At 54.5% G+C, this 24,301-nt stretch overlaps 2 protein-coding genes across 11 annotated transcripts; both read left to right on the top strand.

The window, feature by feature from the left end:
• Positions 1–1,861: 1,861 nt before the first annotated feature.
• On the top strand, positions 1,862–11,508 carry NFATC2IP (nuclear factor of activated T cells 2 interacting protein). Its single transcript, XM_026515675.4, has 8 exons — positions 1,862–2,256; positions 2,905–2,977; positions 5,146–5,263; positions 5,971–6,051; positions 6,142–6,328; positions 7,498–7,642; positions 7,768–7,877; positions 9,388–11,508. The coding sequence occupies exons 1-8, from the start codon at positions 1,870–1,872 to the stop codon at positions 9,544–9,546; spliced, it is 1,260 nt and encodes a 419-aa protein (XP_026371460.2). The 5' UTR covers positions 1,862–1,869; the 3' UTR covers positions 9,547–11,508.
• Positions 11,509–16,450: 4,942 nt separating this feature from the next.
• SPNS1 (SPNS lysolipid transporter 1, lysophospholipid) lies at positions 16,451–24,270 on the top strand. Of its 10 annotated transcripts, none has more exons than XM_057315366.1 (13): positions 16,475–16,541; positions 16,802–17,093; positions 17,190–17,255; positions 18,868–19,004; positions 20,130–20,281; positions 20,401–20,467; positions 21,280–21,425; positions 21,731–21,886; positions 22,177–22,366; positions 22,742–22,807; positions 23,065–23,163; positions 23,493–23,664; positions 23,927–24,270. In XM_057315366.1, exons 2-13 carry the CDS (start codon positions 16,853–16,855, stop codon positions 24,019–24,021), a joined length of 1,587 nt encoding a protein of 528 aa, XP_057171349.1. In that variant the 5' UTR covers positions 16,475–16,541; positions 16,802–16,852; the 3' UTR covers positions 24,022–24,270. The 10 variants fall into 10 exon arrangements, with proteins under 10 accessions (XP_057171347.1, XP_057171346.1, XP_057171349.1 ...); XM_026515670.4 differs by having other exon boundaries at positions 23,924–24,270; XM_048224760.2 differs by having other exon boundaries at positions 16,478–16,567.
• Positions 24,271–24,301: the final 31 nt, after the last annotated feature.

The raw sequence follows: 24,301 nt of genomic DNA, 5'->3' as shown, positions 1-24,301 counted from the left end.
CTCTTCCCTGCATGTCCCCTCTCCGTTGAGCACTAAGCATATACCCACCAGCTTCATACTGCACACGGGCAGCTCTTTCTGCCCACAGGTCTTGTCCCTGTGCTACAATAAAAGCACCTTTCTGCACTGAAAACATCTCAAGAATTCTTCCTTGACCACCTACTTCTGGCCCCCACATCAAGGTCCACCTCCAACGTGGGTCTTGAACTCAGGACACTGAAATCAAGAGTCACACGCTCTCATTGAGCCCAACCTCATTTTGAATGTGGATTTTTTCCCTTCAGTTTCACACAAGCAATTGTTCAGGTATCCAAGCAGGTACAACCCCTCACCCTGTTTTCAGGATAAAATTTCAAAACCCATGTCTTCTTTCCAAGATAAACAACAACTAGACCTCCAGTAAAAGGATTTAGCAACACCTTTTGTCCCGCGCAGTTCATCCTAACTTTATCCTGGCCATTGGCTTTAATCCGGGGGAGAAAGAAGCTTCTCACTTACTTCTGACCAGAGGTGGTTCAGTATCTAGCAGCAAGGCCCCCACCAAAGTTAGGCTGTTATTTTCCCCAGGACGCGGGAGATCCGGAGCTACCTCCCGAGATGTTTGCATTTCAAAAAGAGGACTTCCAGCTCCGGGAGTCCCCGAGTTGTGAGAATTCCCAAAGGCTTGCTTAACCACGGTAGAGATTTACATAGATTTGAAAAGGACCAAGAAAGAAATTCTGAAACAAAAGCAGGGATGGGGGGGATCACACCTCTTCTTTTCAACCGGGAGAATTAAGCCTCTTAGTTTTCATCTGGATTTGCCCGTCCAGGTGTCGTTTGCGAGGCGTGTTGTGCTTAGGCGTGTGCAGTGGGCGGGTGTTGCGTGGGCGCGGGTTGTGCTGACATCGCGCGTGAAGCTGGGCTGTAGGCGTTGGGTGCGAGGGAGGGGATGTGTGATGTGGGAGGTTGCTCAGAGTTGAGTGGGGTTGAAGTGCTGGGCTGGTGCGTGGACCGTGTGAATTCTGCACATGAGAAGGGGCGTGCGCTTGGGGGTGGCGATAAGTGCAATTACTCAGCGCACAATCTGGTTGCGGTGAACAGTAACGAGGGTACCCCAGAGGGCTAAGGCCTAACTCCACAGTGGGTTTTGTTTTTGTTTTTGTTTTGTTTGCCTGTTTTTAAGTTTTAAGTGTTTTAAGTGTTTTAAGTTTCCACTGTGGAGCCCACCGCCCCGGAACCCACCACCCCGAGATCAAGACCCCAAGATCAAGACATGAGCTGAGGTCAAGAGTCAAGAATCAAGAGTCAGAGGCCCCACGCACCCAGGTGCTCCTAATTCCGCAGTTTCTAAAAAGCAATTCTGAGGGGTGCCTGGCTGGCTCAGTCGGTAGAGCCGGTGATTCGTGGTCTCAGGATTGTGGCTCGAACCCCAATCTGGGTGTAGAAATGACTTTAAAAAAACGATAGTAGATAAATAAATAAAATAAAAGCTATTCGGGAGTTCGCCTTCCTCCACTTTGTAGTCTGAGGGCTTAAGGACTACAATTCCCAGGATGCCTCCACAGACCCGGAACACAGATGTCTAATGGGAGGGCCTAGAGTGGGCTGGTCAGGAAGGTGGAATCCGGCCAATGGGTGAGCTGTAACGAATCGAAACCCAGGCTGATTGCACCAAAACTGGTTGGAATCTTTGGCGCCTTGGTTTCAGTGGTGGATGCTTGATGGGCGGGAGCACCGACCAATGAGAAGGCAGGGAGGAGGACCCAGAGAGTGTAGGTGGGGAGAGGTGTTGACTAGCAGACGGTTCACCCAATGACTGGCGGAAGTCTCTGGAGGGGGCCGGGCGAGACGTCTAGAGGCGGGGACTGTGGTCGGCGGGTGTATGCCATGGCGGAGCCGGTGAGGAAACGGGGCCGCCGGCCTCGGGGCGGCGGTGTCGGCCGGGGAGGTCGCGGGGCCCGGGGCGGCCGGGGCCGGCGTCCTCTCGTCCCGCGGTCTCCAGCCCCGCGCACCCTGGACTCGGAGTTTGTGGACTTGGTCAGCGACAGCGATGAGGATATTCTGGAGGTCGCAACGGCACGCGGCGCTGCGGACTCGTTCGAGGTCCCTCTCCCGGAGCCTCCAGTGCCGGCCGCCCCCCGGGACGACAGCGACAGTGACAGCGAAGGGGCGGACGCACCGCCCGCCGGAGCCCCGCGGGCCCCGGTCAGGCGGCGGCGGCGGCGGCTGCTGGATCCGGGGGAGGCACCCGTTGTTCCGGTGTATTCCGGGAAGGTGCAGCCGGGGCCCCGGGAGGGCTAGCGCAGAAGGGCTGGGTCGGGCGACTGCTGATTTAGGCTTCTGGGGTTGGTTTTGGGGGACTAAATGGAGCAGGGGGTGGGGCAGAGAGATGTAGGGTTTCTGAAGATGGGAGAGGTGAAGAGGTTTGGAGTGTGTTGGGAGTTTGTGATTCCGGGGAGCTGGAGTGTCGGGAGCAGAGAGAGAGGCTTAGGGGCCGGGATCCCTGATGGTTCAGAGAGGGACTGGCAGGACCTGGGACTGGGATTTGGGGCGTGTTGGGTTTTGAGGTTGGGGCCCATTGCTAAGGATTCAGGAAGCTGGCGTCATGGAAGTTAAGAGAAGACTGGGGACTCCAGGTGGTAGGGTGAGCTAGGTATCTGCGATTTCCCAGGATTCTGAGATAGCAGGATGGCTAGCAACCTAGTAAGAGGGTAAAAGAAGAACTAAACTTGCATCCTCAGAATGCCTTGGGGGAAATGGGATGTAGTAGTAAGGGAAATCCAGTTTTGGATCTTGGGGAAGCTGGGCTCCTGACTCCCCCAGAGAGGACTTGGACTTGGGAGCTGGAAGAAGGGAAGAGTCATCTTGTTTTCCCTTTCAGTGGAGGGAGGACTTGGGACTGATTCGCTTTTGTCTTCACAGGTGAAAAGCAGCCTTCATCTCATCCCAGATCACCAGTCCCTCCTGAAACTGTGTCCTGAAGAGCCTGAGGAAGGTAGGGGAGGGCTTCCAGGGAGAGGTGCCCAGTGCTGGCCTCTCTGAGGAAGCTTCCTGGAGTTTACATCCCTGTGGTCCGTTGTTCCCTGAGGCTTAGGGGAAGGCATGGTAGGGGGTGACTCCTGCATCCCAGCCGGAAAAAAGCTCCAGTCCTGAATTGAGATGGAGCGTTAACCAGGAGGCATGGGATATGCTGCCAAACCACCCTTCCCACCACCTGCTAGGCACAAGAGTGTGCTAATCTACAGATTTCTAGGCCATCCCCAGAGATTTGGGACCTGGGAGGAGGAGCTATTGAGAATCTGTAACATCTTGGTACATCTGCAACAAGTTCCTTGGGAACATTCTGGAGCCAGCATGGTGTTCTTTGAATCTTATCAGGGGTGCCGGCCTTGGTCCTCCCCCAGTGATGCGGTTTTTGCAAACCACCCAAAGGCAGTGAGTAGGAATCAAGTTTAATAAGGAAGTGATCCAGGGGGCAAATGTAGACCTTGGAATGAGACTTCTACCCTGTATGGTAGGAAGATCTGACTTAGGAACCAGCTGGCCTGGGTTTGAATCTTAGCTCTACCCTTTCGTCGCTAGCTGTGTGACTTTGGGCAGGTTTAGCTCTTAATGTTTCAGTTTTGTCATCGGGAAAATGGGGATAACGGTGGGCCTATGTCGGAGGATTTTGGTGAGAGTTAATTAAAGAGAACACATAGAGAGCCCTCTCTTGGGCTATATATGTGGTTTCGGACGGTTCCTGGAGCGTAGAAGTGCAAAGGTCCCTCTGCCCCCTTGCACGTAGGCCCAGTAGTGCTGGGCATCTCCCGGGAGCTTGTCGGAAAGGCAGAATCTCGGGTCTCTAGCAGCTGCCACATTTATTGAGGACAGGATTACTCAGCCTCGGCACTACTGACATTTGGACTGAGTGATTCTTCGTGTGGAGCTGTCCTGTGCACGGTGGGACGTTCAGCAGCATTCTGACCTCTACCCACCAGAGGCCAGGATCACACACTCCAACCCCCTCCCCCCCTCATGGTGACAACAGAAATTGTCTTGAGACATTGCCACACGTCCCTTGGGAGGCGAAATTGCCTCTGGTGGAGAACCACTGATCTAGCATTTATTATCATTGCTTTGTTTTTGCAGTATTTATATTTATTTTTATGGTTACTGATGATCCTTTGTTGGTGGCAAACAAATGGAAAAGAGCCTCTATATTCTAGAATAAATCTCTAGTTCCCTGTTGTAAGGAATTTTAGTTACAATGAGGGATTTGAAGAAAGATATTAAATATTACAGAGGCATGGGTGGCAGAATGCAATAGGGATGCTCACATGGATGAAATTTGAGAAATACGGGCTTTGAGGGCCCGTACTTACCTCTACTTCATTCCCTCCCTGTGCCAGGCCACCTCCTACCCCACGCTCGCATAGTATTTCTCTGCCTATCCAATAGGGTACAGGAAAGAAATAAGAGGAACTTTTGTTTGTTTGTTTTTGTTTTTTAAGATTTATTTATTTATTTGAGAGAGAGAGAGAGAGAGAGAGAGCGAGCACATGGAGGGGGAGGGAGAAGCAGGCTCCCTGCTGACCAGGGAGCCCAATGTGGGGCTCCATCCTAGGACCCCAGGATCATGACCTGAGCCTAAGGCAGATGCTTAACCGACTGAGCCACTCCGGCGCCCCAAGAGGAACTTTTTTTTTTTGAAATCCTTTGCCAACATCTGGTTTGAAGTAGTACATACATGTGTAATAAGGGGTACATGTGTATTAAGTAAATGCGTATTTCCTAGTTTGTGTGTACTTTTTATTTGTGGGGTACAGGTGATCAAAAAAAAATGAGAAGAGATTACGTTAATCGTAATTAGTGGGAGCGGGCCGCTCGGTGATTGTCCACACTTGCCACGCCAGCTTGTGCCTTAGCACGAGGCTCAGACACTCCTGTTCTGTCAGACCACAGTTCATCCTTTTCTCTGCAACAGGCATTTCCCTGTGACTCATGCCCGTCCAGCACTGCCCCAGCAGTATTTCGTGGTTGTGTGTGTGTGTGCGTGTGCACGCTTTGGGACCTTGGTCTCCTCCTTTCTTGGGACCCTGTGAAGCCCCTGGCGTGCCTCTGCTTGGCCTCTTGCGGCCCTCCCTTAGCTGACTCCTTGTACTTTTCCTCCTCTGTCCCCAGATGCAGATGTGGCAGATTCTAGCAGTCCCCATGCGGAGGATGTCCCGTTTCCAGATTCTCCTTGGAAGAAGAAGCTGAGGAGTAAGGATGCAGAAGAGAAGACAAAGGACGTGTTTCTGTGAGTGAGGCGGGAGCACTGAGGCCGCCAGAGCAGAAAGGGAGCCGGAGGGGTGGCCAGAGAGGGGCAGGATCCTCGGGTAAGGAGGAGGCTTGGAGGGAGTGGAGGGCGTCTCCAGGGTCAGGTGAGGAATGAAGTTCTTGGGAGGAGACCACCCAAAGGAGTGGGATGTTTCATCTCCGTGTCTGACAGGGTAGTGGCTGTGGAGACGGCCCTTGTGCTTCCAATCCAGCTACCTGTCTCTTTAACTGTCTCTGTGGTTCTCTGTCCTTTTCTGGAAAGTGGGGATAATGATGGCACCTGTGTCAATATTTTTGAGTAGATTAAGAGTTGACACTTGGCATATAGTAAGTACTTGGTGTCTGTTGGACGTTATCAGATATTCACCTGGGCAGTGACTTACCTTAAACATTAGGCATTTAAAATAAATAAATAAATAAATAAATAAACAAACAAACAAACAAATGAGTGAATGAATGTTAGGCATTTTCCTCACTAATATTTGGGTCATGTAAGTATAAAAATGATGCTTCAGATTTTCCCTGACTTTACTTCCCCCTGTCCACAAGATGATGTCGCTGGAAGGTGCTCCCTCTTGATTATCCAGCTCCCTCTCTTGGTCCCCAGCGGTCCCTAGCTCATGAGGAGAGGTGTGGGGCTGGGGTCCCGTCCTCTTCCTGCGTCCCAGCCCTCTCTCCTCTTTGCAGGTTTCAAGACACCTCTCCTTTGCCTTCGCCTCTGCCGAGGACCAAAAGCAGAAAGCACACTCGGGCACTCCGGAAGTTAAGGTGCCAAGGGCAGGGAGCTCACTGGGGTAGAGAGGGGCAGTTTGGCGGGTGGCCCATGCTGCCTGACCCACAGTCCTTTCTGCACCCCAGGGAGGTGAGCAAGCGCCTCCAAGATCTCCGTTCCTGCCTGAGTCCCAAGCAGCGCCAGGGCCAGGATCACCAGAACCAAGAGGACGAGGTGGTCCTGGTGGAGGGTCCCATCCTTCCAGAGAGCCCCCGACTCTTCCCGCTGAAAATCCGGTGCCGGGCTGATGTGGTCAGACTGCCCGTCAGAATGGCAAGTGCCTGAAGGGCCTGTGGGAGAAGGGTCCCCAGAGCTGCCTGTGGAGCGAGCGTGGTGTGTGGACAGAAAGCACGGTGTCCCGCTTTGCCCATCCTGCCAGCGCTCCTTGAGGCCCCCTGTGCCTTGGGTTCGTTCTTCCCTCTGTTCTGATGGTCTTTTCCTCACTCTCCCTTCTCCGGCAGACTGCCCACCCAGCCTTCAGCGCTCCACGGAAGCATCTGGAGAGGCTTGGCTTGGTAGCCTCCTCCTTCTTCCCTTCCCTCGGGCCCTGTGCTTCCCACGAGCCCTGTGCTTCCCACGAGTGCTTGCTCTAACTGCGGTCCACACACAGGTGTCACTCAGGCCTTCTGAGCTCCCCCAGCTTCCTGGTGGAAAGGACCATTTTTGTAGGGATGAGCCTGATGCCGAAACAAGAGTGATAACAGAAATGACCATTTGTTGAGCCATAACCGTGCACCAGGGAAACAACTAAGCCAGACACTGCGAACGTGCAGCCCACGGCTTTAGCCAGTGCATCTTGCTTCTTTTGCCCTGTAGATGTAAATGCTTTTACCTATTTATTTTTTAAAAGGGATTTATTTATTTATTTATGAGAGAATGGGAGAGAGAGCACATGCACGCACACGAACTAGGGAAGGGCAGGCGGGGAAGCAGGCTCCCCGCTGAGCAGAGAGTCCCATGTGGGGCTCGATCCCAGGACCCCGGGATCATGGCCCGAGGTGAAGGCAGACACCTAACCGACTGAGCCACCCAGGCGCACCTGTAGAATGCTTTTAAAACATAGGAACTCGTTGCCACCCCTTGCAATGAGTGATTTCCTAAGAAGGACCAGGCGCCTGGCTTCTCTCACATGGGGAGACGTAGCTGCACCTGTCCGGGAGTGCGGAGAACATCTGGCTTGTCACATGGGGCACGTGAGGTCTACTTTGCTGCTGTCCCCACCATTGCCCTTTTTCCTCCTGATCCACAGCTATTTCAGTTCTTTGTGTTACTTCCCTGAACCCCATGTTGACATGACTTTATTCTGTACTTCGCCAGGGAAATCTATGGAACTCATGACTGAGGAGCTCAGCCAGTAGCAAAGGCCGGCAATGCGTCGGAGGTGGTGGGTCGGGCGGGGCACGTCAGGAGGTGGCCTTCTTTGCTTCTTGTCCCCTCGCCAGTCGGAGCCCCTACAGCGTGTGGTGGACCACATGGCCACCCATCTCGGGGTGTCCCCAAGCAGGATCCTCTTGCTCTTCGGAGAGACAGAGCTGTCCCCTACTGCCACTCCCAGGACCCTAAAGCTCGGAGTGGCCGACATCATCGGTGAGAGGCAGGCAGGGAGGTGGAGCCTTGAGGAGGCCTTTGCTGCAGGGAGGGATGAAGGGAAAGAGGTTGGCCCCGCTTCCAGGCCCTGCTTAGGCCTGGCTTCCTGATCCTCCTTCCCACAGACTGCGTGGTGCTCGCAAGTTCGCCCGAGGCCTCGGAGATGTCGCGACTGCTCCAGCTACGGGTGCAGGGAAAGGAGAAACACCAGTCGCTGGAAGTCTCGCTGTCTCCCGTGAGTGGAGTGGGAGGCATGGCCGTCCATGCCCCTCACTCTTTCCTCTGCCATCCTGTCTCTCCCGTCAGTTAACCGAGGGGGCTGCCCCCTGGTCCTGAGCGGTTCGGGTTCCCGCCCATCCTAGAGACCCGCAGAAGCCCATTGTTCAACTTCCCTCCCCTTTGCGCCGGGAACCTCTGCTCTAGTCTCCTGACTCCTCCTTCTGGGCAAAATGGAAAGGCCCCTTGTGACAGTGAAACCTGTCAGAGTAACAGCGCCGAGCTTCTAAGCGGCGGTCCCCGTGCTAGAGAGAATTCATAGTCAGGGGCTTGGTGAGTTTCACAGCCGAGTTAGGTGGAAACCGCGGTTGTAGCCCTCCTTTAACTCATAGGGTCTGGAGAAGGGGGATAATTTGCAGGAGTCGTTTCCTAAGGCTGCTGTAACAAAGTACCACGGACCGCGCATTCCCTCACGGGCTTGGAGACGGGGAGTCAGAAACCGGGGTGTCCGCAGGGCCATGCTCCCTCTGAGACCCCGGGTAGAGCCCTTCCTGGCTTCGGCCTGGCTTCTGGAGATGGCCACCGGTCCACGGCGCTCTCCGTGGCCTGCCGCTGCGTCACCCCAGTCTCTGCGTCTGTGGTCACGTGGTGTCGTCCCTGTGTCTCTGTGCGTGTGTCTTCTTGCAAGGACACCAGTCATTGGGGCCCACCTTCATCGAGTGTGTGCCCTCCTCTTAACCCGATTACATCTGCAAAGGCCCTCTTTCCAAACAAGGTCCCACTCGCACTTACCAGCGCTCGGGACCACAAAGGATACATAATGCTTGCCCAAGGTCAAGTGTCAGTTGAGTGGGCGAGCCTGGCCTCCAGCTCAGGTCATCCTCATTCCACGCTGGGGTCTGGGCTGTCTGATCACAGTGACAGATGCCTGCACTGGGACGTGAGGAACTGGGGGCTTGCGGAACTTGTCTGACCTACATCCTGAGCCTTGGCTCTGTGGCCCAGTCCCGTAGAGAGGAGCCGGCTGTGCTGGCCTCTGTGTCCAATCGCCTTTTCCTCGTGGGCTCTGACTGTACTTGTCCCCTTGTCCCCTCTGTCCTGAGTCCTCTGTCCATCTCTACAAGTTCTAAGCCCTTCCTTTCAAATTCTTTTTTTTTTTTGTAAGATTTTCTTGTATTTTTTTTTAAAACAATTGTTAAATATTTTTATTTGTTTATTTGAGAAAGAGAGGGGCAGGAGGGGTAGAGGGACAGGGACAAGCAGACTTCACGCCAACTGTGGAGCCTGATATGGGGCTCAATCCCACAACCCTGAGGTCGTGACCTGAGCCGAAACTCGAGAGTTGGACCCTTAACTGACTTACCCACCCAGGCGCCCCTTAAGACTTGTTTTTAAGTAATCTCTACACCCAGTGTGGGGCTCAAACTCAAAACCCCGAGATCACGACTTGTAGGCTCTTCCAACTGAACCAGCCAGGCTCCACCCCCTCTGTTCAAATCCTTACCTTTACTTTTTTCCTCTCTGTCCAGGATTCTCCTCTCAAGACCCTCATGTCCCGCTACGAGGAGGCCATGGGACTGTCAGGCCACAAGCTCTCCTTCTTCTTTGATGGGACAAAGCTGTCAGGCAAGGAGCTGCCTGCTGACCTGGGCATGGAATCCGGGGACCTCATCGAGGTCTGGGGCTGAAACCCCACTCCCTGTTTGGAGGCTCAGCCTGGACTTGGGGAGAACAGCTGCCCCTTTTGGCCCTATGTGGGCTTATCCTTAAGCTGACGCAAAATCGAGCAGTGACCTTTGACCCTCCCCCACACCCCTTTCCCATTGACCCTGGTTTCTCACCGTTAGTAACCTGCTTAGTTGTGTGGTGGTTGTTGTCGCCCCGGGTGGACTGTGGCTCCATCCACCTGGTACACTACGTTTGCGGCCCCCTTGAGACACAGAGAAGGTATCCCTCACGCGCAGCCTTTCCTTCCTCAAAATGTCTGTTGTACGAAACCGCTCATATTTAGAGCAAGTAGAAGTACGTGGGGTGTGGGTGTGGATTCCAGGCCTGGGGGTTCTGCCGTGCGTAAGACCAGCAGTGGCCCTGGGTGGGGGGAGCGGATGACGTTTGCTTGAAGCACAAGCTGCACGAGTCTGTCTCTCTCACACACACAACACACACACACACACACACACACACGCTTAAGCCAGGCAGGCGGTGGGTTACGCTTTTGCAGGACAGAGTGGATTCTCAGCCTTGCGTGTCTTCCTCACCCCTGCGCCCGTCAGAGCCCACCTTCCTGACGCACGCGTGTTGTTTAAGGCGCAATCAAACACACTGAGCGTTTTTGTCTAGATCTCAGGACGCTAGTCCACGAAAGGCTTCTCTGGTCTCACGGCTTTCTTTTCCTGTTTTCTTCCTGCCATCCCGAGTGCCTGTTTTACTGTGTGGATGACACGTCTCTGAACAGGAGTGTGTCCTTGTCAGGTGCGCTGTTGCGTGTGGGACTAAACCCCGTGACATGTGGTCTTACTCGGCGGCAGACCTTGGGCTGTCTCCTCTGTCACGCAACACGTGTTGCTGCTTCTTCCGGTTTGATGCCGGACCGCTCTGCGGTGTTCCTCGTGGGCCCTGGCTACGTCCCACATGTTTGGACAGCTGGCTGCCTCCAGCTCCTGGGCTCGTAAACAAGGCCCTGAGGGACAGCTTCCGTGGATCCCCTTCCGTGCTCGCGTGGAAGGTTCTCCGTCATGGGTACCCAGGATGGGATGATGGGTCAGGCTGGTTAATTTCCTATGGTTCTACCGAATTCTTCTTTCGATTAGTCATTGAGCCTCCCTTCGGGGGTCTCCGTTTCTCCTCATCCTCACCAGCACTTGTTGCTGCCCTGCTTTCTCATTTTTTCCAGTCTGTTGGGTGGAAAGTGGGGGCGTGTTTCAATGTCCATTCATCTGATCACCAGTAATTGGGGGGATTTCTTCATCCACCAAGCAGCCTTTGGGGATCCCTTTCTGTGCACTGCCCTGCCGGTTGCAAACAGCTCTCAGGGTGGCACTCGTGTTGGGTTATTTAGGGGTGCCCTTCACCGAAGAAAAATTCTCAATTTTAATGTAGATGGGTGAACTGTTTTGTCCTATCATTTGTTGCTTTTCGTTTTCTTATTTAAAAGTAGTTTAGATGGTTTATGTTTTCTGCTGTTAGCTTCTCAGTTTGTCCTTTCACATTTCGGCCACTGACTAGGGCTGAAGTCCAGCCAGCACAGCCTGGTATGCACGTTGGCTGGTGTCTCTTGTGTGTGATGAACATTGGTTCTCCTTGGTTGATTCCGGGCTGCACCGGCTGCTAAGAGATCCAAGTTTTATTTTCCAACCCAGAATGAGCCAGTCTTCTCAAGTGCTGTCTACTAATAAAGCCATTAATTTTCCACTGATATGTGGTATAATTTTGGCAAAAGTATTTCACCTTCTAAAACCTTTTGTTGGAATATGGCCTTCCTTTGACCTTATAATGTGAGAGAAACAGAAAGAAGCCTCTATAACATTTAAATAATCCACAATATGGTATAACTCTCATTTTTTTCCCCGGATCTTTTACATCCATTAATAAGTTTGCACACGTTAAAATTGTGTATTCAGTTTCAACAAAATAAACGGGAGTACATTCAACTCGTGTCTACTTGAGGATTTCTGTCTTCGTGGTCCTCACGGGACTCCCGCTATGGCCCCTTGCATCCATTCTTCCTCCTTCCAGGCTAACAGGACCCCTGGTTTTAGCAAAATGCAGAGACTTCATGGTGAGGACAGCACTTGGCAGCCTCTGTTGTAGCCAGGTGCCAGTGTAGCCTCACGGGTGGAAGGGGGAGAGGGATGCGCCCTGCGGGATGTTTCCCAAAGTGGGCAAGTGTGAGCCCCTCTCTTTCGCTTTCTTCCTGCCGCTGACACGAGATGACCTTGGGAAAGGAAGCCACATGGGACAGGACAAGGAGAGAAGGAGCCCGGGTCCCACCAACCCTGCACTGCTGACCTCCAGGCTTTCACGGGAAGGGGAACTTCCATCCTGTTTAAAATCACTGCTCTTTGAGGATTTCTGTCCCTGGGAACCCAACCCAGTTCTAGCCCCAGGATGTGTCTATCGCAAGCAGCATTGTAGTGACCCCAGCTGCGATTCTCTCAGGTTTATATCCAGGAGTGGAATCACCGGTCACTGAACACGCATGTCCCTGTCTGCTCTCTCTTCAGTACCTGCCAGATTGCTGACCAAAGTGACTGGACCTCAAGTGCGAGAAGACTCCGGGTTCTTTTTCGCCAGCACTTAATCTGGGGAGGAGATGGGAAAGACTACTCATTTTAAAAGAATTTGCATTTCTTCTATGATGAGAGAGATCATCTTTTTGATCAAAGGATCACTTGTCAGGTGGTCTTTTGTTATTTTTGGTTTTTTTTTAAAGATTTTATTTATTTGACTGAGAGAGAGCACGCACAAGTGGGCGGAGAGGCAGGCAGAGGGAGAGGGAGAAGCAGGCTCCCCGCTGAGCAGGGAGCCGATGCAGGGACTCGATCCCAGGACCCTGAGATCATGACGTGAGCTGAAGGCAGACGCTTAACTGACTGAGCCACCCAGGCGCCCTAAAGATTTTATTTTATTTTATTTTTTTTTTTAAAGATTTATTTTATTATTTATTTGACAGAGATAGAGACAGCCAGCGAGAGAGGGAACACAAGCAGGGGGAGTGGGAGAGGAAGAAGCAGGCTCATAGCGGAGGAGCCTGACGTGGGGCTCGATCCCGGAACGCCAGGATCACGCCCTGAGCCAAAGGCAGACGCTTAACCGCTGTGCCACCCAGGCGCCCCTAAAGATTTTATTTTTAAGTCATCTCTACACCCAGTGTGGGGCTTGAACTCACAACTGCGTGATCGAGAGTCGCGCGTTCCTTACTGACAAGCCAGCCAGGTGCCTCATTGGGTGGTCTTCTTGAACTCTCCTGAAAAAAAATCAAGACAGAGCAAACAAAAACTCTCCTAATTAAAAACCTTCAAAGCTAGAGGGGGCCCTGCTCTGTGCCACATACCAAACTCGGGACTTTTCACGATCTCATTCATCCTTACCGCTCCTACGGGGTAAGTGGCAGAGTCATTCCCATTCTCAGAAGCGGAGCAGAAGCTTAGGGTAGCGCGCCTGCCCCAGACCTCACTGCCACCGAATGCAGAGCCAGACGGAAGCCAGGTGCGCCTGACCTACGACAAGACCAGCGCTTCTCACCCTTGAACACACGTGAGCCGGGGAGCTTGTGAAAACACACACGCGGGGTCAGCGCTCAGCCACAGGGCCCGAGATGCTGCGTGTCCAACGAGCTCCCAGGTGTCGTGACGAGGGCGCTGGCCACACTTGGAGGAGGAAAGTGCAGTTCTGCCTTTTTCCCATAGCCGCACAGCCTCCTGTCTCCCGACCCTTGTCCTTCCTTCCGTAACACCCCCCACCCCCCGGTACTGGCCATGTTCTCTTGTGCGCGTCCCATCTCAGCCCGGGGCAGGGGTCTGGCTCAGCACACTCTTCCGCCCATAGGTCTCTGTCGCCCCTACTAGACTGTAGGCTCCTTGGAAACAAATACTGTATGTTGTTCTCAAGGATCCCTAGCTTGGTGTCTGATGCCTCTTAACCCCCATATCTGCTCCATCACCCACCCAACTCAACTGCCCCTGGTGTCTCTAAAAGGGGTTCACTTCCCTCCATCCCACCCCGGTGCCAGCCGCCGCTGCCTGAAGGCTGGCCCAGTGCCCCAGCCGCCTGCTGCTGCCTCTCTGACCCCTCAGTCCAAGCACAGTGCAGCCAGAGGGATCTTCTCAGATGCAAATTGGAGTTTATTTTTATTTATTTTTTTAAAGAGCTATTTATTTGAGAGAGTGTGCACACACAGGGCAGGGAGGGGCAGAGGGAGAGAAAGAGAATCTCAAGCAGACTCCCTGCTGAGCACAGAGCCAGACCCACGACCCTGAGATCATTACCTGAGCCAAAATCAGGAGTCGGATGCTTCACCGACTGAGCCACCCAGGCGCCCTGCAAGTCAGATTTTAAAATGAAGGAAATCCCTAACATGGGCTAGGCCCAGGCCCAGGCCGGCCTCTGCCTACTGCCTGGCTGGCGTCCCTCCCCTCCCTGTTCTCCACACTGCCCTCCTTTCAGATTCTTGTGCTCATTCTGCTTCCTTCTGTGGCAGGGCCTTTGCACAAGCCTTCCTCTGCCTCCTGGGAGGTCAGCGCTTGCCCCTCCCCCATATCTGAGCTCAAGGACCACTTCCTCAGTGAGACTCTCAACCTCCTTGACCCAGTCCAATGGCCCTGTTATCAGGTCCTCGTCATACCCATAGGCCAGATGTCTTTTTTGTGGCACTTGTCATAGGTGAACTATTTTTTTTTCCCCAAGAAATTCCACATATAGTTTTCATGTCACAAACCACAGCAAGTGGAACAAAAGTTGGGCTCCAGTTTAAACCAATAGAGCTGTACAGACATATTTATTTATCTGACCTTAAAGGAATTTTATTCAAGAGATCCATCAGATTGAAAAAACACCTGTCCCCAGAGAAGAGCTAAATATTTTTCCCATCTGGCAAAACCAATTAGCATCAAAATATTTGCCTTTATTTCTTTTTTAAAAAGATTTTATTTATTGGGTGCCTGGGTGGCTCCGTTGGTTGGACGTCTGCCTTTGGCTCAGGTCATGGTCCCAGGGTCCTGGGATCGAGAGCCCATGAGGCTCCCTGCCCAGTGGAGAGCCCGCTTCTCCCTCTCCTTCTGCCCCTGAACCCCCTTGTCCTCTCTCTCTCTCTGTCACTCTCGCCCTCTCTCAAATAAATGAGTAACATCTTTGGAAAAAAAAAAAAGATCTGAGATCTAAAAAAAGATGTTACTCATTTATTTGAGAGAGAGCACGAGTGGGGGGAGGGGCAGAGGTAGAGAGAAGCAGACTCCCCGCTGAGCAGGGAGCCTGATACAGGGCTGGATCCCAGGATCCTGGGATCATGACCTGAGCTGAAGGCAGATACTCAACCAGCTGAGCTACCCAGGCGCCCCAAAATATTGGCCTTTATAACCAAAAAATTTAATTTTTACTAAATAATTTGGATTACAGGCTTTTAAATTTTTAAAAATTTGTTGGAGTTTAATTTACATGCCTAACCATTCATTCACTTGAAGTGTACAGTTCAGTGAGTCTTAGTAGAAGTACCCAGTTCCGCAGATGGTTCCTGTGCCTGTTCGCATGTCCTCCTCCCCCTGACCCCTAGTATAGTGATATTGTGGTCTTAATTTGTATTTTCCGCAATGACCAATGGTGTCATATATTTGTTGGCCATTCATATATCTGTCTACTGTCCATTTAAAAAATTGTGTTATTGGTGTATTTAGGTTTTTTAAAATTTTTTTTCCTCCAAGATTTTATTCATTTATTGATCGAGCACAAGCAGGTGGAGAGGTAGGCAGAAGGAGAGGGAGAGGGAGAAGCAGGCTGCCCGCCCAGCAAGGAGCCCGGCTTGTGCGTGCTCTCTCTCTGACAAACAAATAAATAAAATCTTTTTTAAAAAGCTTTTATTTATTTACTTGAGAGAGAGTGAGAGAGCGCGCACAGGCAGGGGGAGCAGCAGAGGGAGAGGGAGAAGCAGGGCAGGGAGTCCCATGGAGAGCTGGATCCCAGAACCCTGGGATCATGACCCGAGACGAAGGCAGACGCTTAACAGACTGAGTCACCCAGGCGCCCCGGAACTATATTAATTTTACTTCGAGTGTACGTTTATGACTGTAGCTAGGAGATTGGAGCGGGGCAGGGAGGCCACTAAAGAACCCCTCCAGTCCCACATCAGGCTCTTCCGCTATGAGCCTGCTTCTTCCTCTCCCACTCCCCCTGCTTGCGTTCCCTCTCTCGCTGGCTGTCTCTCTCTGTCGAATAAATAAATAAAATCTTTTTAAAAAATAAAATAAAAAAAAAAAAATAGAACCCCTCCAAGCTATCCCTTGGCGCCAGGGCTCTGTGGTCTTTGAGGCCAGTCCTGCAGCTAGAATCCCAGATGAGACCACCAGAGGGCGCAAGGACTTCAGTCTCGGTTGGAGGCGAGGAAAACCCTTTCCAGACCGGGCGTGTGGGGTCTGGGACCCTCCCTTCAGTGTCGGGGGGGAAGCCCAGGAGTTGACAGGCAGCTAGCTTGGGGAATCCGAACGATAAGGACGGGCCGTTCCAGAGGCCGCTGTTCAACACTCATTCGTTCAACGCTTCCTGAGCGTGTTTGAAGCCCAAACCAGACACCGAGGAAGGGTAACTGCCGAGAGCGAGAACTGATCGTTGGCATTTCTGGAGATAAACTACTTCCAGAACCCGTTACGATTCGATTATCTCGTTTGATATCGTTTGATAAGAACCGTGCCTTGTGGGAGCTGCAGATAAGCAAGCCGAGATTCGGAGGGTCGGGCGACTTCCCCGGTGCATCGCGACTCCCGGTGGGAGTCCTAGACCTTTCCCCGGTTGCCCTGGCGACCGGCCGACAGTCACGTGGTGGGGGAGCCGGCGGCCGCCGCGACGCAGTAGTCACACGGCGGTCACGTGTCGAGGGCTTGAGGGAGGTGGTGCCGCCCCCGGGGCTCCAGCGTCACATGACCGGCTCCAGTCCAACATGGCGGCGGCCGTGGTGCAGGGCCGGGGCTGAGCGACGGTGATTGCAGTGGGTTCCTACCAGGGGTGAGGGGAGGCCTCGGCCTGGGCAGGGGGGGTCGGCCCTCCCCACCCCGCTCCTGTCTCCGGCGTCACTCGCCGCGCGCTGTGTCTGCCGGGACGGGGAGGCATGACAGGCAGGGCCCGGGTTCCATCCCAGCCGTGCTCCGTGCTTCCGGGCAAGCGCCTGCGGGTGTCTGGGCGCACCTCCCTCGCCTGGGTTCCCTCCAGCCTCCTTTCTCCAGCCTCCTCCCCTCGCAGGTGGGATCGTCTGTAGGACCGGAGCGCGGGCGGGCGAGGCCCCCGGGGACCATGTCCGGGTCCGACACCGCGCCCTTCCTCAGCCAGGCGGATGACACGGACGACGGGCCGGTGCCCGGCACCCCGGGGTTACCGGGGTCCCTGGGGAACTCCAAGTCCGAGGATCCCGAGGTCCCGGACCGGGAGGGGCTGCAGCGCATCACCGGCTTGTCCCCGGGCCGTTCGGCTCTCATAGTGGCCGTGCTGTGCTACATCAACCTCCTCAACTACATGGATCGCTTCACCGTGGCGGGTACTGACTCCTGGGAGGACGTCAGACCAGGGGAAGGGAGGGGGGGTCCCGGAGGTGGGGCTGCCTCGCCGAGCCCATCCCGAGTCTTCTTCCCAGGCGTCCTTCCAGACATTGAGCAGTTCTTCGAAATCGGAGACAGCAGCTCTGGCCTCATCCAGACCGGTGAGTGGAGGTCCCTTCTGGGCACAGCAGCATTTCTTCCTTTTCTGCCCCAAATGGGGTTACATGCCGGCATGCTTGGGGCCTCATTAATAGAGGTAGAGTGACCAGACTTAGTGGAGGGGGGAGATGGCCCTTATTCTGCTCTGGGCTGTCCTGTTCAGTTAGGATACCACATTTTAAAGGCAGTCAGTTTAGTGTTATGGTTAAGACAGACCTGGGTTTAAATCTCAGCTTTCCACTTAACTTAGTGTGATGTTAGGCAAGGCCCTCAGTCTCTCTAAGCCTCACTTTCCTTGTTGGTGAGCATCCCAGAGCACCTCATAGGGCTGATGTGAGGATTTTATGCAAATTAATGCCTATAACGTGCATGGTACAGTGTCGGGAGCATGGTAGCACCCAATAAATAATGGCAGAAGGGGGTGTCTGGAATGGGGAGAGTTGAGTTTTACTTGTTCAGAGCCTTGGGATTTATGGGAGAGGCAAAGCCAAGGCTAAATCCTCTTTTCCTTCCTTCATTTCTCGAACATTTCTGAGCACTTACTCTGTGCCAGGTCCTGGAGGAAGAGGTGATAATGTTCACAGAATTTGGCCAAGACCTTTTACGCCCATCCAATCCTTTCATCAAAGAGTCGGTGTTGTTCCTATTTTATAGAAAAAGTAGGTAGTACTGTCTACGTTTTTGTAGAGAAACTGAGGCTTAGAGAAGAATTCAGGCTTTCCCAGAGTCACACAACAAGTGAGAGAAGAGGAGTTGGAGATACGATCTTGAAAAGTTCTTTGCTTTGCCCCAGGCCAGAGAGGACCTAGAGGTATTTAAGGCAAGGTCTAGAGGAACGGGAATGGGATCATAGGTCAAGGTCTGCAAAGCGTTAAAAAGTTGCCGAGTTAGAGGAGAAGCAAGTCTTTGTCAGAGCCGTTCCCTTTTTCATTCAACACATGTTTACTGAACACCTGTTTCATGCGATGCCATGTGTTCAGTGGTGAAGACACAGCCGTGGCCAAGATAGGCAAGGCCCTTGTCTTCACAGAGCTGACATTCTGCTGAGAATGACAGGGCACCAGTCCTTAAAAACCTAAACTTAAATAATGAGATAATTTTTGGTAGGCGTATTTTGTAAAAGAAAACAGAGTAGCTGTGATAAAACGAGATTGAACATGTGGGGGTTGGGAAGATATTTGAGCCGGACCCTGAAGGTTCTGTGACACTCAGGCGAGAGGAGAAATGCTCCCAATGGGGAGGACAGTGGGTGTCAAAAGTCGGAAGATGGTGCTGGGTTTGGCAGTGGGGCCATTGGGATGCAGAGAAGGGAGAGTGGATCAGCACGAGATTGGAGTGGTATGGAGGGGCTAGGTCAGCTAGTGCCTCTCAGGCCGTGGTACGGAGTTCGGATTTTGCTCTTGGCTGGATGGGAGGAAGTGACGGGTCAGCCGGGCCATTCATTCCACCATGGAAAGTTTGAAAGGTGCTGAAGATGGGGCTGGACTTCTGTGGCCGCAAGCTGTGGTAGTTTCAGGGTTGGGAGTTAACCCTGGCCCCCCTGCCCTCCCTGAGCTGGGGTCAGGGTGGGTGAGGGGTCCTGGGGCCGGGCTGTGACTCTCTGCTTCCCCTCAGTGTTCATTTCCAGTTACATGGTGTTGGCGCCTGTGTTTGGCTACCTGGGTGACAGGTACAATCGGAAGTATCTCATGTGCGGGGGCATTGCCTTCTGGTCCCTGGTGACACTGGGGTCGTCCTTCATCCCCAGAGAGGTGAGGCTCCATGCTGGCTCCTGCTTCCGGCCCCCCCCGCTGCCCGTCAGTCTTCGCTGCTGCTCTTTGGAGTTGTTGCAGACCGGGCCTGGGGAACTTCTGCACCTCCCTGGGTCCGTGCCATCCTATCTCCCCCGCTTGCCTGACTTAATCTGCCCACCCCATCCTCTCCTCTGTTCTTCTAGAACGTTCTTCTGTCCATCCCCTTTCCCCCTGACCATTGACTCCTTCCATGCCACACCTCAACACTCACAGTTCTGTACAGGGAAAAGACCTTACCCGGACTGTCCGTTCTCCCTCTTCTCCTTCCTCGTCAGACTTCCCACAAGGCCCCCTTGACCCAGCTCCGGTCTGGGTGAAGGAGCAGCCAGGGAGAGGCTCTCACTTTGCTTGCACTTCCTCTCCTTCCACTCACCCCACTGCCGGCCAACCTGCCCCTACCGCTCCACTGCCAAAGTCAACAGCGACCTTTTGGTTGCTAAATGTAGCTTCTACTTCCTAAGTCTGCTTTTGCTAGATCTCCTCGGAGCCTCTGGCTCTATTGACCCACTTCTTCCTTCCGGCAACACTCTTCTGACTTCCGTGATGCCCCTCTTCTGGTTTTCTTCCTGTCTCCCTGGCTGTTGCTTCTTTGCTCCTTCGAAACCTCCTCTGTCTGTTCTCACTCTCTGCCCTGGAAGTCTGTCCTTAATCTCAGGCACTACATACTCTCCTTGGGTGACCCTACCCTGTCCTTAGCGTCAGGTGTCTTTGGTAGACAAATAAACCTCTGCCTGAGGTCATTATTCACCACCGCGGTGTCCTGGGTGATAGACGTTAAGATTTATTTTGCACCTGCTGGGCGCAGCGTACTGAATAGAACTTCGATTGTCCAATCCTGGTGATGGTGACGTGAGCAAGTTATCATTTCCCCCCTTTTGCAGATGAGGAATCTGAGGCTCAGAGAGGTTAAGTTGCTTTCCCAAAGTCAAAGCTAGTAAATAGTGGAGCCAGGACTCAAGCTCAGGTCTGTCAAGCTCAGGCCTCTCGTGCCATCCCTGCCGCCTCTCCAGAGCTGGCTGGTGAGGGGGGCTGGGGGGTGGGCCGCAGGGTGGGGTGCCACCTCCACCATGTTTCGTTTCCCAGCGATTCTGGCTGCTCCTCCTGACCCGGGGCCTGGTGGGGGTTGGGGAGGCCAGTTACTCCACCATCGCGCCCACCCTCATCGCTGACCTCTTCGTGGCGGACCAGCGGAGTCGGATGCTCAGTGTGTTTTACTTTGCTATCCCGGTGGGCAGGTGAGTGGGCCTTGGGCCTGGTGGGGGGCGGGGAGGGGGGAGGGTGGGGCGGCAGAAGGACCTGGTGTGGGGCAGGTCTGACTGGCCGTCCCCTCTCCTCTCCCATCCCCTTTCCCCAGTGGTCTGGGTTACATTGCAGGCTCCAAAGTGAAGGATGTGGCGGGGGACTGGCACTGGGCTCTGCGGGTGAGTGTGGACACAGCCTGGGGGACAGTCAGCAACCTTCACACTGCTTCTCCCTTTCCTACCTTCAGACACCCCCCTTTTAAGGCAGTCCTCAGTCTGCCAAGCCTGTGTAGGAAGCCTGGCTGCCCTCCACGAAGCTGTGTGCTAGACAGAACTCTTGGTTGCGGGTGACAGGTGCCCCGTAAAACTGTAAGCCCCCCAAATGGGACTCCGGTGGCTCTCGTAATGGAGAGTCCCAGGGTGAGCTTCAGGTAAAGCTGGATCCAGGACTCCCACTTCATCACAGGAATTTAATTATTCTTTTTCTCAGCTCTACTTTCCTCTATGTTAATTTCTTTCTCAAGCAAGTGAAAGCTCCACGCGTTTATCTTCCCATTTAGAAACTTCGGCACCCTGGATCCTTGAGCAATAGTCCTGGATGGTGTCTGATTAGATGAACGTGGGTCACATGCCTGCCATTGAATCAATCACGGAGGCCAGGGAGGTTAACATGACTCTTGTCGGCCAAGTCTGGGTTACAAGCCCCGCCCTGTTTGAACCACATGGATGAAGAAAAGTGGGGGGAGTAGTTTCCCAAAAGGAAATTAGGGTGCTGTTGCCAAAGAGGGAGCAGTTAGGCTTTCAGAAACGGGCCCTTGGTGGCATTTGCCCCTCCCTCGGGATGCAGGCTCAGTGCCTGCCTGTGAACAGACTGTTGCTGGGGGTTTGAGGCCTTGGGGCCTGAGTTGCCTTTATACACCTCACTTTTTCCCAGCCCCAGGGGTTCAGTGTGTCCCAGTCTGTGCCTGTCCTGAAACCCACTCTTTCTCCAGGTGACTCCAGGTCTAGGGGTGGTGGCTGTTCTGCTGCTGTTCCTGGTGGTACGGGAGCCGCCAAGGGGAGCTGTGGAGCGCCACTCAGACTCCCCGCCCCTCAACCCCACCTCCTGGTGGGCAGATCTGAGGGCCCTGGCAAGAAAGTGAGTTTAGTTCCATTCTAGCCCAATATCTGAGGTCCCCCAGGGGAGGCCCTGCTGTGGCGTTTGAGATTCGCGTGAGTGTGGGCTCTTGTTTTCTCCCCACTGGCGGTCCCCCAAGGCCAGGCATTAGTCACGACTGCCCCCTTGTGGCAGCTACTTGAATTACAGGCCCAGATCCAAGGAGCCAAGACTGCTTCCATACCCAGTGTCCTGACCTTACTAAAATAAGCCAGGGAGGGAGAGGAGATGTCCCCTACCCTGACACCCCAGTGGAGTCTGACTTCTTCCCTCCCAACTGTCTGCAGTCCTAGTTTCATCCTCTCTTCCCTTGGCTTCACTGCTGTGGCCTTTGTCACGGGCTCCCTGGCTCTTTGGGCTCCTGCGTTCTTGCTGCGTTCCCGTGTGGTCTTGGGGGAGACTCCACCCTGCCTTCCTGGAGACTCCTGCTCTTCCTCTGACAGGTACCAGAAGGGGGTGAGGCTAGGTGGCCTGCAGGTGGCAGGGGATGGAGGGAGAGACTCACTGATTCAGACTCAGGCTACTTCCTCTCCCAGTGTCCGTTTCCTGGGCTGGGAAATAGGTGATGGGCTGATTTCTTCCTCTCGGAGCTCTGTGACCCGTGGGGTCCTGGATAGACCCGAGTTGTGCAGGCAGCTGGGACGGACCATCTTCTTCTGTAGGCCGTGGGGGCGTGGCGAGGGGGCTGTGCAGGCAGAGGGACTGGCCCCCATGCCCCTCCCCCTGCCCTCAGCCTCATCTTTGGGCTCATCACCTGCCTGACCGGGGTCCTGGGTGTGGGCCTGGGCGTGGAGATCAGCCGCCGCCTCCGTCGTTCCAACCCCCGGGCTGACCCACTGGTCTGCGCTGCTGGCCTCTTGGGCTCCGCGCCCTTCCTCTTCCTGTCCCTTGCCTGTGCCCGTGGTAGCATCGTGGCCACCTATGTGAGTAGCCAGCAGCTGTCAAAGGGGACATTCTGGGTCTGGGGTGCCCTGGGGCAGGACTGGGGTGCACTGGGGCAGGACTGGGGTCCACCAGTATAGTGGTTTGGAGACAGTTCGAACCAGAGTGCCTGGTTTTGAATCTCAGCTCTGGCTCTTCCCAGCTGTGTGACATCGGGCAAGCGAGTTAACCTTTCCATGCTCAGTTTCACCATCTGTCAGCTAGGAATAGCTTTGTCTCACAGCGGCGTTCTGAGGGTTCATTAGACGAGTTAATAGATGGGCCTAGTACACGGTACACCCTCCATGTCTTCACTCTTCTTGCCATGAGACAGTCCCCCTTCCACCCCACCCCGGTCTCCCCCTCCATCCCCCCAGATTTTCATCTTTATTGGAGAGACACTGCTGTCCATGAACTGGGCCATTGTAGCTGACATTCTGCTGGTGAGTAGGGGTGTCTCTGCAGGGTTAGCCCAAAGGCTGACGGGAGCAAGGAGTGGGGGCGGGAGGCCTCGCTTGCCATCATTATAGCCTTTGCCCCTTTTTCAAAACCCAAACCCAGACTAACTTCAGAGTCAGCCCCAGAGGGGCCTGTAGTCAGGCCTTCACCCCACTCAATGCCCCTGAGCTGGGGTGCCCTCTGGCCTCAGCCTGGGCTGAGCCTTGGCCCTGTCCTTGCCCTCTGCCCCTCCTCTCCCCAGTACGTGGTGATCCCCACACGACGTTCCACTGCCGAGGCCTTCCAGATCGTGCTGTCCCACCTGCTGGGTGATGCCGGGAGCCCCTACCTCATTGGCCTGGTGAGCACTGCCCCTCGGCTGGGCCTGGGGTGGGGATCATGGAACTCTGCGTTCTCGGCACCAGCCACTGGCCAGAGCTGGGGCTGACTTAGAGGGGCCGCCCCCGGGCAGGTCTCTGTGCTCTGTGCCAGGCCCCCCTCACCTTGGCCCGGCAGCCAGGCAGGCAGCATTTCGTCTTCGCACATTCCACAGGGAGGCCGTGGGGCTTTCCCTGGTCTTCCAGACCACCCCTCTCTGCCGGCCCCTGACTTCTTTGTTCTTCTGGAGTTCGGGGGGGCTCCCTCTCCATGACTCACGCTCCTGGCTTCCCTTCTCTCGTCTCCCTGCAGATATCCGACCGCCTGCGCCGGAGCTGGCCGCCCTCCTTCTTGTCTGAGTTCCGGGCCCTGCAGTTCTCGCTCATGCTCTGCGCCTTCGTCGGGGCTCTGGGCGGGGCCGCCTTCCTGGGCACCGCCATCTTCATCGAGGGGGACCGCCGCCGGGCCCAGCTGCACGTTCAGGGTCAGTGGGGCCTTCCCTTTGTCCCCTCCCCCTCCATGGCTCCTCACCCGGCTTCACGCTACTACCTGCTTGTCCGTCTATCCCTCTGTCCCTGCCCATGTCCATTGGGCTTTGGGTCTGCCTGCCACCGAGCTGACGTTCCACTGTGCCCACGGCTCTGATGGCTCTGATGCCCTGTCCGCTTTCCACTGCCCCTCGGTCCCCTCCCTGGCTTTGTGTCTTTTTGTCCCTCCAGCCCTGGCTCTGACCCCTCCCCCAGCAGGTCTGCTGCATGAGGCAGGGCTCACAGACGACCGAATCGTGGTGCCGCAGCGAGGCCGCTCCACGCGGGTCCCCGTGTCCAGTGTGCTCATCTGAGGGGCCGTCGCTTGCCAGCCTGCATACCTACCACAGCTGGCCCCGGGCCCACCCCGCAAGGAGCCCAGGCCCAAACCCTCGGCCTGGCCCAGCTTCTAGGAGTGGCCTCGGGCCGCGTTCCAGCTCCCTCACACTACACAGACAGCGGCCAAGGGCAGGGGGCAGTGGGTCCGGGAGGGGGGCTCCCCTCCCCTGGAGCGGCCCCAGGGGCTTGGTGCTATTTGTAACTGAATAAAATTTGTAGCCAGACCCCCAGTGCCTGCCTGAGTCTGTCTGGGTG

The sequence above is a fragment of the Ursus arctos genome, unplaced genomic scaffold (assembly GCF_023065955.2).
Source record: "Ursus arctos isolate Adak ecotype North America unplaced genomic scaffold, UrsArc2.0 scaffold_2, whole genome shotgun sequence".
NCBI lineage: Eukaryota > Metazoa > Chordata > Mammalia > Carnivora > Ursidae > Ursus > Ursus arctos.
This window is presented reverse-complemented; position numbering and strand designations above follow the sequence as displayed.

Excerpts from the sequence above, each read along its gene's own strand:
- NFATC2IP (XM_026515675.4), top strand. The coding sequence starts at position 1,870 with ATGGCGGAGCCGGTGAGGAAACGGGGCCGCCGGCCTCGGGGCGGCGGT. Across the intron at positions 6,329-7,497 it reads TCAGACTGCCCGTCAGAATG|TCGGAGCCCCTACAGCGTGT; the intron begins GCAAGTGCCTGA and ends TCCCCTCGCCAG. Across the intron at positions 7,878-9,387 it reads TGGAAGTCTCGCTGTCTCCC|GATTCTCCTCTCAAGACCCT; the intron begins GTGAGTGGAGTG and ends CTCTCTGTCCAG.
- SPNS1 (XM_057315363.1), top strand. The coding sequence starts at position 16,853 with ATGTCCGGGTCCGACACCGCGCCCTTCCTCAGCCAGGCGGATGACACG. Across the intron at positions 21,426-21,730 it reads CTGAGGGCCCTGGCAAGAAA|TCCTAGTTTCATCCTCTCTT; the intron begins GTGAGTTTAGTT and ends AACTGTCTGCAG. Across the intron at positions 21,887-22,176 it reads TCCTGCTCTTCCTCTGACAG|CCTCATCTTTGGGCTCATCA; the intron begins GTACCAGAAGGG and ends CCCTGCCCTCAG.